Source organism: Chinchilla lanigera, unplaced genomic scaffold (assembly GCF_000276665.1).
Source record: "Chinchilla lanigera isolate Chin_1 unplaced genomic scaffold, ChiLan1.0 scaffold00012, whole genome shotgun sequence".
NCBI lineage: Eukaryota > Metazoa > Chordata > Mammalia > Rodentia > Chinchillidae > Chinchilla > Chinchilla lanigera.
The window spans coordinates 13,172,647-13,184,826 of NW_004955413.1; the positions used below are offsets into that span (position 1 = coordinate 13,172,647).

The window sequence follows — 12,180 nt, forward strand, 5'->3', positions numbered from 1 at the left end:
TTTTATTATATTAATAGAAAACAGACTAATACACACCCACATACCACATAATATATATATTCCATAGATTTAGAGGTGGCTACTATTCTTGAGAAAAGCAAGGCCTTTTATTATTGAATTTTAATCCATAACTCCTCTACATCGTAGTTTTAATTCCTTTCACCCATCATAATCACTTATCCTTTGAAGTTTTTGCACATACTTGCAATGAATTTATTTCCTTTCTCTAGTCCACTGGAAGCACTCCATTTTATTTCTCAAGACTTAGATGCTTTTCTGTAAATTTGAGGCCGACACTGTAACATTAGCAATTCCTACCTCTGCTCCTGAAACAACCTGTCCATATTTGAATAAAAGCATGTTTATATGGAATGGCTTTGCTCTTGCTTCCCCCCAACCCAGTTGTGAGTGACTGGAAGGCTGAGTGTGCTTTGGGGCATTTGTATCTCTTCTCTATGTCCTCTCCACCTTTTCCTCCACACGTGTCTGTATTACCACAGGGTTTGGTGCTAAACAAGTATTCTCAGAGGTATGAGAGGAAAGGGAAGAAGACAGGAGACTTGCAATGATGCCTTGGAAATTAGTGAATTATTGAAGTATCTTTTGTCCAGAAAAAGAAGTCTACAGCATCTGGAATCTGAACAGAATGAAATGTAAGAGTAGGGTGAAATGAAATGTAAGAGTCATATGAAATGGAAAATTGCCTTTTTTCACATCTTTTCTGTTTTGTGCATGTTGGCTATACAGATTCATGGGTTTAATTTAGGCAAATTTGTACACACACAGACCATGCTTTGATCATTTCCAACCACACCCAAATCGTATCTCTTTCCCCACCCTCCCATCTCATTTCACATCTGGGGGAGTTTCAGTGCGTAAAGTGTATTTTTGATCATATTCATGCCTCCTAATATTGCCCTTAAAGGACACGAGATTAAAACCAGATTTTGGGTGGACAGCCAAATAAAATCAAATTAATAGATTTCATGGATTTGTTACACATATTTAAATATGTGTGTGTATGTTTCATATAGGCAAAATAAAGTGAGATGGTAGACTTTATTTCTCCAAGTAAAATAGTAAGAAATCAAACTTTTTATCTAATATCACCATTGTTCATAAAAAGGTAAGAAAGCAAACATCAAAGAACTAGTTTTTCATAAATATAGTTACATAAAATATATGTAAATATTATCTTTGTTTCTCCTTTTTTTTCCTATAGAACAGAGAAAAACTTCATAGATGAGGAATGATCTTCAAACAGGATTTGGGGAGAGACAGGAAGACTCTCAAAACTTCCTTTATACCCAAAGCAGGGATCTGACATTATCTCCACAAGGTGAAATAACCTTGAATGGCCTGACATTTGCACAATGGCTTTCTTTTTGATCTGTCTGTAGTTCCAACTAATTACTTGAAAATACCTTTGCTATTTCTCTGCATCCTTCTTCTTATATTGTTTTATGACAGTCTAATAAGAACTCAGCCTTCCCCACTGACCATATGTAAAATTGGATAAATTATAATATTCTAACAGAAATGCTAACTTTATGTTGAAAGTCAGAATGGTATTTGGAGTTATATAAGATCACAGAGAAGATAAGACACAAACACTATAAACTGTACCTTCATGCCTTTGTTATTGGTGGATTATGGGTTATCAAGTGGCAGGAAGGAGCTGAACAAGAAGAAGACATGAAACCTTAACAATGGCCTTTGTAGCAATGCTTCGGTTCAAAATTTCCCTTCTCCAAGTTAGGTCAGCAGAAAATCACAGTGTAACAATACAATGCCCCAAGTTTCCATAAGCCAATTATGTCAGTTGGAGGTTGCTTGCCTGCATGTAACCGAAGCCAAAACTCAGTGGCAAGAGGTAACAGCCGTGGTGACAAGACATCTACAGGTAAACTAGACGGTACAACTTCAAGGCTGCCCAAGCCTGCCCAAGCCTGCCTGCTGTGGTGGTTCTACAATTTCATTAATGAACCAGGTTGCTTTAGTTTATAATTTCATCCTCTTGGTCATTTTTGCTTTAAATGGTTGGCCCAGCTCTGGTTCCACTTGTGTCACAAGCAAGAAGAAGGAAACGATATAGAGGAAGAAGTAGTACTTACACTGAGAAACACAAAAGGTACCCAGAAGTTCTCCACTGTTTCCCTTTAATTTCTGTCCACTGAGACTACGTCAAATGGTCATACCTGAATGCCAAAGAGGCTGTGAAATGAAAATCTTTTTTTTTCATTCTCAATATGCCCTTAGTAACGATGAAAGGAGGAAAGGCTTTTGAATGGATAACTAGCAAGATCTTGCCATTCCAATTAATAGCATTCCTTTCTGGTGCATTTTTCCTGAAAAACTCAAAGAAATTCTAAAGCAAGAATACATTTCTGTATATTCACATGAAATTTAATGTTCCTTAGATCCAAGGAGTTATCAGAAACAATACATTTCTTTTTATTTGCTATATGAACTGTAGTAATTTAGGGTAAAAATTCCCCAAATCTGAATCACACTTGACCCTTCTCTCTTTTGCCTATATATTCAGTCAATTATATTTGGTAAAATTGCCTTTTCTCAGCTGCTCTTTTATCTGCTTGTTTATCCTCTTGTTATTCCCCAATGGCTCCAATGTTCATGGATGCTTATATCTTCCTTTATTTTTTAAAGTGGCCTCGTGACTAAACTATCAATATCCTCTCTTGTCCCACCATGTACATCTCAGTAGGAATAAGTTTTATTGAAATTTGGCATTTGTTGTATTTCTTTTTGAAAAATTTGATGGTTTTCTATCAGCTAGGTGAGCGCCTATGAAACTAACTGCCTGGCCGAGTCAAATTAGTGGTGGTCTCCGCGTGAACACCGACCTGCCCTCCCTCCTCCAATGGTTCTTTGAGATTCAACATAAATCTCTATATTGTAAACTCTTTATTCTTCTTCCTTGGCATGTCTGCTGTACTTTCTATGGGCCACGACCAAACTACATAGTGACTATTTTACCATTTTTAAATTCATTACAGTCAAAGACATATTTTCAGTAATTCCCTTCAAAAGTCTTCCCTTTCCTTCCAACATACTTGTCTCCTACTTATCCCTTATCTTGCTACTTTCTGAAGCAGGAGTTCTGGAAGACCTCTTCTGTGGATGTCCTTAGGTACCTGGTCCTGGGTGCCTTGGTATCCTGAATCTGTTCCGAGTGTTTATCTATCATGGCCCTTTTGACTTTGGGGAAGAGTCAGAAGTCACATGATGACAGATTGGGTGAATAAGATGGATGAGGACTCAGTGTAATGCTTGACAAGCCTGTCTTTCCATTGGAAGCACTCAGCAACTGCATTTCCCATATTTTTTGTTATGGTCTGCTGTGTGGATTAACTAGTGGCCAGCTTGAGTAGGAACGCCCAGCTGAACAGAGTCAGCGTGGTTCTGGGCACAGAAGGCCCACCTGAGGATTGTTGTCAGAACCGAAATAAAAGGAGAACAGGAGGGGAGGATTTCATGCTGATTTTCCTTGGAAGGGCCTTACTCCAGAATCCTGGACACCTCCAGGACAATTCACCTATGAGAGCCTGCCAGAGACTCCAAATGGCGTCTCACCACCACCAACACCATCACCACTCCTACTTTCACAGGGGAAGAGGCTCTGAGCTTAGGCTGCTGTTCTCTTTGGAGGAGCTCTGGTCTTTGCCTTCACCTGGGCATCAACTCGTGGCCCTCGGCGCAGACTCTCGAGCCCTCAGCGCCAGCCCCCGGCCTTTTCAGTGCAGACTTTCAGTCTTCCATTGCAGACTCCTCAGCCTTCAGATTGACACAGACTCATAGGGGACATTGCCATGGGTTCCAGGCTCTCAACTGGATTTTTGGATCTCCAGCGTGTGAACCAATCTCTTGCACTCTTCTGCATTTTACTTTTATGGGTTAAAATTATAAAATAATCCTATAAGTGATATGTCCTCTATTAAATCTATTCCCTTGTGAAGTCCTGACTACAGCATCTGCCTACTAGCAAAGCTGATGTTAAGCATGTCTATGATGCTTGCTTTGGAAGAAAAAAGTGTTAACTGAGACTGAGAAAACTGTGTTTTGAGTTCAACAATCAGCAAGCTTAACGCAAAATAACCAAGGTCTTCATAAGCCTGATGATAGTTTTGGGCAAAAATGGCCTTGTGATATACTATTGAGCGTTAAGTAAACTTTTCCTGATATGAACTGGTAAATTATGATCTCAGCTCTTGACTTATTCTTCTGTTTCTTTATTCTCATGTTAGTGTCCAATTAATGTTACTCTTCCTAAGTTTGAGCGAGTGATTTCAGTCAGTTGTGTTTGTGCAATTTTAAGACTGCGTAGTCCTTTTCTGGAGCAGTTCACTTTTTGCTTACCTTGTACAGAACTCTGTATTTCTTCTCTCAAGCCCTTTATTTTTTGATTTTTGCTTTTCTAAGATAGTCTTTCAAAGTAAATATTTTGATTGGTGCCTAAAACAAGAACTGTATGTGTGAGCACACCTCTACCCTATACACACAAATATTTGAAATATAACTGGTAACTAAGTCCCCCTGCATTGCATTTGGGTCTGTGAAAGTATTGAGCCTACAACTGTAATAAAAAAGTACAAGTGAATATCCAAAATATTGGTTGTCCATGAAACCTAAGTGTAACAGTGTAGCTTATTTCTTCTATGGAACATATGTGTCTTTACATAGTGTCAATTTATATTTGTCTCTATTTTCTAAGCAGTGAAGATTAAATGTAGAGAACTGTTCAGTCAAACCATTCCAAGAACACAGAGTGTTGATCAACACCTGTAGTAATGTAGGATGATCAGCTCTGAAAAGGCTCCATTAATCTGTGTTAAAATTGAGTCAAATGTCCTAACAGAAAAATCTGACTGCATATCTTCAATTTCTCCCTTCTTAGGTTGTATAAGACTTGAACTTTCAAAAGTTCCACTGATGTAATAAGGGAATCATGACAGTTAAATCATTGTCCAAATTTTAATTGTTCAAATTTTAAGTTTTTATACAGACCCAAAACTCTTCCCTCCAACTGCTCTAACTGCCTGCTACCATCACCACCACCGCACCCAGGTACTGGGGTCATTTGAAACCTACATCAGTTCAGGCTGAGTGGTCCTGATGGAAACTCACATCACACAGGAGGATCTCCACGTTTTCAGTAGATAACTCATACTTAAAATGTGGAGCTCAGAGCTTTGATGACCGTGGAGGAACATGGCCAAATTGGGTGCCATAAAAAGTACTTTCTTCCATCTGGATGGCACAGTGGAAGTCCCAGGAATTTTTAGTTGTGTGACAGCTTAGATTTAATAGAAGGACTCACTCAAAGGATCCTTAAGAATGTCCAGCTTTCAGGGCTTGGGATTTAGCTCAGCGGCACAGCGCCTGTCTGGCAAGCGCAAGGTTGTAAGTTCGATTTCCGGTACCAGAAAAAAAACAAAAACAAAAACAAAACAACAAAAAAAGAATGTCCATCTTGTAATGGATGAATTTTTATGGGGGATATTTTTATGGATGTCCCCCAGATTTGGGGGAGCTGCTGGATTGTCTAAAATTTAACCTTAACTTATGGTTAGTCTATGTTCATTCTCCTGTGTTCTAAGAGAATGACTTTGGTGCCAACAGTAGCAAGGGCGAGGAAGAGCCACAGAAACTAGGTCAGAGGGAAGAGTTTTGGGTCTTTTCTGTGTGGTAATGTGAGGATGTGAATAATTGCATTTTGCTCCAGTCTATGTCAAGGCTAAAAGTTCTGCCTGGTTTTGCTTTGGTCTGGCTCATCATTATAAATTTGAGACAAAAATTTCATAACTGTTTGGCACTGACTTGGACTTAGAATCCTTTATAACTTGTGTAATTTAGACCGGTAAAAACAAAGCTTGAAATAGATTGATAATCTAGGTACTTCAACCCTAGCCCTATCTCATTTTATGAAAGTAAGTCAACATAAAAGATAGTTAATGTGTTCGTTTATTTATCTTGATTTCAGAGACTCATCTAGCCTCACCTCCCTACAGCATGTAGGGCCTGATGTGGAAGATGACAGCATCCTATTCCCACTTGCTCATGTTCTCAGTACTGCTGTACTAAAGGGTCCTCTATTCCTGGTTCCCTGAATTTACAGGTGCAGAAAATGCCTTTATGGTGTGGTTGAAAAGGAGAACTCTCAAACAGATCGTATCTTGGAAAAGATGATAGATCATATTCCCTTTTCTTAAATGATGGCTCTAACTCTGAAATGTTTGTGATTTTTGTCAAGCATAGATGACTCCTAGCCCTTGACTATTCCCAGAAGCTACCAAATAAATAGACAACCTTACAAGACATAATATTAGTAGATTAGTGAAGACCCAGTAAACCTGTGTTTGAATCTCAGGTTCACTACCTACTATCTCAGGTCCCCCTCCCCATTTGACCTCAGGCAAGTTAAGTAACCTAGCAAGGTTCTTATTGAAAATCAGGAAGACACACGCTTTTAGTGCCAGCTGAGGTGAAAAGATCACTTGAAGACACAAATTCAAAATCAGCCTTGCCAACGTGGTGTGACCACATCCCTATTTCAAAAACAAAGCTTAAAAATTAAAAGTCAATCGAAATAGACGTGATAATACCTATGTCACAGGGCTGTTATGCAAATACGAAGGGTGTGGGAAGTTGTCTGACAGACAGCGAGTGTTCAGTAAATGGGAGTTATCATTATGAAAAGCTACCCAGGGTGGGTCATATGATGTTTCATATTATAAAAGTATTATTTGCTGTAGGTGATGTAAAATCCCTCCAGGGGCAATGTTAAAAGAAAAAGTGGTAGATCTATTATCTGCAAGTCTGTCCCTCTCATTTTACTTTGTACTGTGTCTGCTCAATTTGGTAGAGTTAATGGCAACCACCTTGCCCATAAAACCAAAATATTCCATTATCAGCTCTGCTAGTCCAACTTCATGAGTATTCAGCTTCTCAGCCCAGAATACCAACTGTGTAAAAAGTGTAATGAATTATAATTCACTTCTGATTGCAATGATCTGAACAAAACACAAAACATAGATGATCCAAGATGATTTGGGCTTTCCAGTTTTGTGCATTACGTGATCTGGACACATAAAACAGAAATATCTTTGAATGTAACAGTTTTCTTCTCATAAAACAGAATTCTTTTAATTAAAAACATTTTTTAAAAGTTCAGTATGTGTAATTGTTAACACCTGCTATGTGTTACCAACAGATGTTTCTTACTTACCTAAGGGAACTGTTTAATTATTCTATACGCTTACTGGAATGGCATTTACCAGATAGTTGGAAAAGTTTAGTTGGTGACTTTGTGTGTAACATTTGGTATTTCTTCAAATCCCTTCCCCTATTGCTGTCTGTCCCCACAAAGCAGCCCTAACCCAGCTCACCCAAAGCGTTCTTTTGAGAGTAACAAAACATTAGCAAAATTGGCATTGATTGTACATATTTTAGTCTTCACAAGGTTACTGAAATTAAATCATGTGTATACAAAAGCATTGTAAAATTTACCTGTAGGCATTTCAGCAGCTAATTCTTCGTGTTCAATACAACAGTCTTACATTTTTAGTATAAATGTAAAACTATACCTTCTAGAAAACACCCTTCTCATAGTCTAGCTTCAAAGGAAGCTATGGTAAAAATGAGTCTTTTTTTTTCCTATGGTCTTATAAGCAGTAGACTTTCAAAATTCGTTATTTATGATACTAATCACACAATTACCTACAGGCATGTGTTAAATATGACATTGGTTGCAGGCAAATAATGGGCCAATTGCAAACAATGAATAAAGAGAGGCAGCTCCATTTATAACCCATGTTTCAACAGAGCTCTATTGTAATCATAGCGATCTGAGGGTGACTCATTAATTAATTGATGTTCTTTTTTATTATGTGCTATTGAGTTAATGAGTAATTTGTGTGAGATAATTCTCTGAACACATTGGTAATTTGAGATATTTTCTGGGGCTTCCATATCAATGACATGCTGAATAGGTAGAAGATAGTGTTCATATTTGTGTGCTCATTATTAGCAGGTTTGTAGTGAGCTCAAAAGGGATGCAAAGACACAATAACGTCGATGGATGTGTGAAACACCCCACTTCTGTCTGTAGGTGTGTGAGTGCGCAGGGCAACTCCTATCACATAGTAGGAGTTCAAGAAATGTCCATTGAAATAATGGCTCTATCAATGCTTTGCCTTCTATTATGCTAACTTGCATTAAAATCACATTTTTAAAAAAACATCTGTAATGGTGTTTTAAAGGAAATGTAATGAATGAAAGGCTTTTGCTAAAATTGTATTCAGTGCTAATGGCCTATTGCAATAACATGTAGACTGTTTTTGCAACTTACTGAAGTGAACACTGAACATAGTTGGCCTCTATCATTTCTATGAAATTGTTTAAGTGATTATTCCAAGAGTGATTTGCCTAAAGTGATAGTTAAAATGAAATCACTTGTGCGTGGTTCGTTTTGCTACAGATATAATTTTCACCACCCTGTTTCAATTAAGGCACACATCTCTCTTTTGAAAATGTGGGATTAAGTTTTTTGTTTTAATTCTTCTTACGGGAAATAAGTGATTTTAAATTTAATGTGATGACAACAATTCAGTCGCTTTCAGAAGGATCACTGAAAATTTGTATAAATGTGCAAAAATGATACCCAGCAAGCACTACAATCCTTTTTGACAGTTTTATCTTCCCCACAGAAGTAAGTGCACCACCTCTCTCAGACATCCAAAATATACTACAGTATTTGGAGGCAGTGTGTGAGATACCTTTTCTATGTGCTTTGTTAGGATTCATCTGTAGAAGGCCAATGTTCTGGTACACTCTTTTTCCCATTCTCATGGATTCCTTGTGGACGTTCTAGACACGATTTTTAATTTTGCCAGTTAAGTGCAGTCAAGTAGCAGAATACCCCTTTTATGAAAACCATAAATCCAAATATTAAAAAGTGAATGAAAGAAGCCAGCAGATATTTATTAAGCAAGATGAAAGTGAAATTACAAACACAGGTCAGCTTTGAAACTCAGCACTATGGCAGACTGGTGATCGCCGGTCCTTCCTCACAAGCAGCCTGTAGGAAAAGCAAGGTAAGGAGGGCCTCTTGCGGCTTGAGAAATCCGAGCTCCATCGGAGAAGGACTCCTTCTGGAGCACAGGATAACCAGCTCGGTGATGTCAGGGCTACACAACACAAAGGGGAAAATTGACAACATTTGAGGGGCTTTGAGTAGTCAAGAAAATTTGCTTAGTACTTCAGGTCAAAATGCCACTATTTATGGGCAATTAGCTGTAAAATAGCCTCCAGTGGAAAAACTACTCCTGTCCTGTTTCACAATGTCATGGAGATTAAAGGTAATCTAAACAGATTAAGGCTTAATCTTTAATCCAGGTATGTAAATTTGCTGGGAGTAAAAAGTATTCATATTAATCTGTGAAGGATTAAACGGAAAAAGAGTTTGTGAAACTCTTGTTTGGTTTTGGGGAAGCAAGGATAGTTGAACAGCTTCAAGAAGCCCAGAGAATTTTGTTCCTAATTTACAATTTCTTTTCTTTTTACATAAATGCAAAATGATTTAAATTTTAAAAAGGTCATTTGAAAAAGATACTGACAAAGTTTACATTCCCATGAATTTCCCAGAACTGTTAATATGGACTAGCAGGGCTACATTAAAGAAATCACTTCTTCGTTTTTTTGTCCGCCTTTGACTTTTGTCTGTAAGTTAGTGTAAGGCTTTAAGGGGGGAATAATAATTACTTTGTGGGCTCAAATGGCTAGCTTTAAAATTCTTTCTTCAGTAGATCTCAAATTTTGGAGACATGTGACTTCAATACTCTTCACCATGAAGCATTTGTAAAAATACATATCATTCCCACATATCTCACAGAACCATTTTCTTAAAAATAAGAGGCAATATTCAGATTCACATGCAGGTTCCTCATAAAGCTTTGTTTTAAAACAGCTCAAATTTATACCAGCACTATTTTCAGCTTTATATTTTGGCCCCAAACCAAGAATTCAGGAATAACATTTAATTTTCATGTGTAATGGGTACATTGGCAGGAAATAGAAGTATACAAATAACAGTGAAAAATATTGTTTCCTAAATGACCCCCCCAAAAAAAAGAATTAAAAAAAGCAAAAGTCACAGCACTGTTTCTGTAGAAAAATTTTGTGGGCTCAAATGGCTAGCTTTAAAATTCTTTCTGTAGTTGTATTTTTCTACAGCACTGTTTGCTGTAGAAAAATACAACTCACGGTATTTTTAGAACTAGGTTTAAGACTAGGTTTGCCGAGAAGTATTTCCACCATAAGTAGCAGTTGCTAAGTATGAACCACCCACCCGAAGAGGTGATCATATTCCTGTTTTTATTTCCTGTTACTTAAATAATCACTTTATATAATTTCTGTTTCTAGCTCTTTCTCCTTTATCAGCTACCACTTAAGTAAGGGGATAATATTTCACCTTTCAAAACTAGAATGACAGAATTGTAGCCAGAGTGTGATATATTCTGAATTGATAATTACTTAAAGCAATGAGAAAGAACAACATATCAAACTCCAAATGTTCACTTTTTGAACATTAAAATAAATGGCAAATAAATACAGAAAAATAGATAATCATCAGTTCTCAGCTTTTAATCTGTCCCTTTGTTTCTCTTCCTCTAGAAGATTCTACAAGCATCGTGTTGCTGTAACCTCGCTACTCAAATACCACCAAAGCTTCCGTGCGTGTTATCATAATTTCAGTAGATTCACACTCAGATCTTTTCAGTGCCATGAATTCATTAAGCAATAAAGTTATTAAAACCTTAGCTCCTGGGGAAAGATCCAGGCAATGTTTATACAAGAAATTTAATTTGTCATTTTAAAATTATCTCTTAATTGTGGTAATATTTTTTAAAGTAACCCTTTGGAAAAATTTTTACATGATACCCAAAGGCACTAGTTCACATAGGTGGTGTTGCTGATAAAACAAACTAAAGCTATTGTATAGGCAAATAGCACACAAATGATATTAGAAGGATAACTGTTAAGCTTTAAAGATATTCTAAAAATGGCACTTTTCACGTTGGTATAAAACGAAAGTGCTTTAAGATGAAATTTTTATGCATTTTTAAAGCTGATTTTGAACCCCCTGAAAATAGGGGGTTATAATGAGAACACTGATAGACTCTAAATCATAGTGGCAATAAGTAGTAGATGTCACTAAAATGCTTTGTGTTTCTTTATTTTTTAGTACTTTTTAAATGTTGATAGACTTGCTTTATCTATCTGTGTATCATTAGTGAAATTTGCTCTTCAATTCTTTACTAGAAAGTTACAGCTCATTTAAAATAGCTGGTAGATACAGAAAGCATAAATATATAGTAAGTTTAAACACTGATTGTACTAAATGCAACAATACAAAGAAGCAAACAGAACACAAATGGTAACACAATAAAACTGTATTACATTTGTGCTTCAAATAGTACAATACATTATATACAATAGTCCAAAATAAACATCTCATGCCAAGTGACACAAAAACGAATAGCAAGCAAAAAAATCCAGCAATATGTACATTACATTTTTTTCTTTAATAATAAACATTCAACTCTGAACTGGGGGCAATTTCACTACATACAGATGCAGTCCGCCTCTTATGCCATATAACCATCCTGTTTCCCTATATCTACGCTATTCAGTAGGTTCCGGTGTCAATTCTTATATACATGTGGAGCAAAAAAGATAAAAGAATGTAGTGCTTTGTATTCTTAACGGGGTGATGTTGATAGATCAGCGAACCTGGGGTGCGTAACCTTCTTTCATTAAGCCTTCCTCGTAGTCTGTCTGGCAAAGGATCATGTTATTCTTTAGGAAAAATTTGTCTCCAACACAAAATCTGAAAATATCAGAAAACAAAGTGTTAAGACTATTTCACTCAGACCTATAGATCTGAAGACTTATTTTCCTAATAAGAGTTTCCCATGGTAAGTTTTTCAATTTGAAACACTGACTTAGGAAGTAGCCTTTATCAAAATTAAAACCATTTAGTTCATTTATGGGACATGGCATATAATATTTGAAATTCTATCATTCTATATAAAAACTGTAGAAATATCAAGGTAAACACTTTGGGGGCACCAAGGGTGATATGCTTTCTTTATTTCTTTC

At 36.8% G+C, this 12,180-nt stretch overlaps 1 protein-coding gene across 10 annotated transcripts in view; it reads right to left on the reverse strand.

The window, feature by feature from the left end:
* Positions 1 to 10,647: 10,647 nt before the first annotated feature.
* Positions 10,648 to 12,180, reverse strand: part of Lmo3 (LIM domain only 3 (rhombotin-like 2)) — a 55,582-nt gene continuing 54,049 nt past the window's right edge. For all 10 annotated transcript variants that reach the window (XM_013511274.1, XM_005379032.2, XM_005379028.2 and 7 more), the window contains one exon: positions 10,648 to 11,908. In XM_013511274.1, coding sequence (XP_013366728.1) covers positions 11,803 to 11,908 — 106 coding nt within the window. In that variant the 3' untranslated portion in view covers positions 10,648 to 11,802. The remainder of the gene's footprint in view (positions 11,909 to 12,180) is intronic.